The sequence below is a fragment of the Microtus ochrogaster genome, chromosome 7, assembly GCF_000317375.1.
Source record: "Microtus ochrogaster isolate Prairie Vole_2 chromosome 7, MicOch1.0, whole genome shotgun sequence".
In the NCBI taxonomy this organism is placed as follows: Eukaryota; Metazoa; Chordata; class Mammalia; order Rodentia; family Cricetidae; genus Microtus; species Microtus ochrogaster.
The window spans coordinates 36,054,275-36,055,552 of record NC_022014.1 but is presented as its reverse complement, the minus strand read 5'-3'; the positions used below and the strand labels follow the sequence as shown (position 1 = coordinate 36,055,552).

At 54.6% G+C, this 1,278-nt stretch overlaps 1 protein-coding gene across 1 annotated transcript in view; it reads right to left on the bottom strand.

Moving 5' to 3' along the window:
• The window catches only part of Cenpv (centromere protein V), a 23,694-nt gene that overhangs the window by 21,632 nt on the left and 784 nt on the right, over nt 1-1,278 (bottom strand). Inside the window, exon 1 of the mRNA XM_026780788.1 lies at nt 1,119-1,278. This exon is cut by the window's right edge and continues 784 nt beyond it. Within this exon, the coding sequence (XP_026636589.1) occupies nt 1,119-1,278 (160 nt within the window). The remainder of the gene's footprint in view (nt 1-1,118) is intronic.

Below are 1,278 nucleotides of genomic sequence, written 5' to 3'. Positions count from 1 at the left end.
TCTCTCTCTCTCTCTCTCTCTCTCTCTCTCTCTCTCTCTCTCTCTCTCTCTCTTCTGAGAAAGGATGTTTCTGTAGCCCAGGTTGGCCTTGAAATCTCGGTACTCCTCTGCCTCAGCCTCCTAAAGACTAGAATTACAGGCTTGTGCCACTGTGCCCAGCCCCAAGGATCTTTACAGAGGGTCACTCAGTCTTCCCAGAAGCTAGGACACAACAGGTACTCCACAAATGGCACTTTTAATTTTTAATTAGCTTTAGTTTTAAATTAATAGTTTAAAGTATTCAATTTATAGCCCAAGAGGATAAGACTAAAAAGCAAGGCACAAAGAAAGCTGATTAAATCGTCTGTTTCAGAAAGGAGGCACCAAAACCAAGAGAACTTCTGGACCAAAGAAAAAAAAGAACATCTTGCTGTTTATGGAAAGCAGTTCAGATTTTTTTAAAGCAATTGTTAATATTAGTTTTCTTCGTCTTTTATTGTTCTTTTTCAATTCACCTGCGAGTGAGAGCCTGTATAGCTAGGGTATGCAGTATTTCTCTGTAGTACCTTTGTTAACGGAAGAAGGGGTTCACATCCCGTTTGGTAAAAAGGAGGCAGTTCTGGCTAGAGGAGTTACCAGCTCTTTTCCCACAAAAGGACCTCTGAGGTGCTCCGTAGGCCATCTAAGGCTGGAAGCACTTCAGAAGCACAGATGGAGCTGAAGAAAGTAAAGCCTGCCACCCCAGACCCTAGGTGAGAGAGCACAAAGTCTGAGCTTCCCCTTCCCTCCCGCACGCCTTGTTCCAGGGCCGTCGCTTTGCGCGCGCTTCCCTCCCGGGAACTGCCCTGAACAACGGGCCTTCGCTCCCCAAGGCCGCTTAAGTCTCCCTTTGGACCTTTCCTCCCGCCCGCCCTCCGAAAGCACGTGCAAATACGGGTAAAACGGTTTTGGTGGCGGGGAACCCACGGGATGTTTTCTCCCGATGAGCGCCACCCCCCCCCCCCGCGTCTGCAGCCGGACACCGTCCTGAGCAGCAAGCCGGGGTAGCGGGCGCCTGGCCCCGGCTCCGCACCCAGCCTCGGGTCTGGCCGCCGGTGCGCACCTCGCAGGTGCTGGCCCGCCGCCCCCGCCGTACTCACAAGGTGTCCAGCAGCAGCTTGGCGGCGCCCTCGAAGCTGAGCCGTTGCCGCTTCTGGAACGTCTCCCAGCGCTCCCGCTGCTCCCCCAGGTCGAGCGCAGACACCGAGGCGGCGGGGGTGTCCGCCGGCGGCGGCTCCTCGGCGGCCGCCTCCTGGGCCC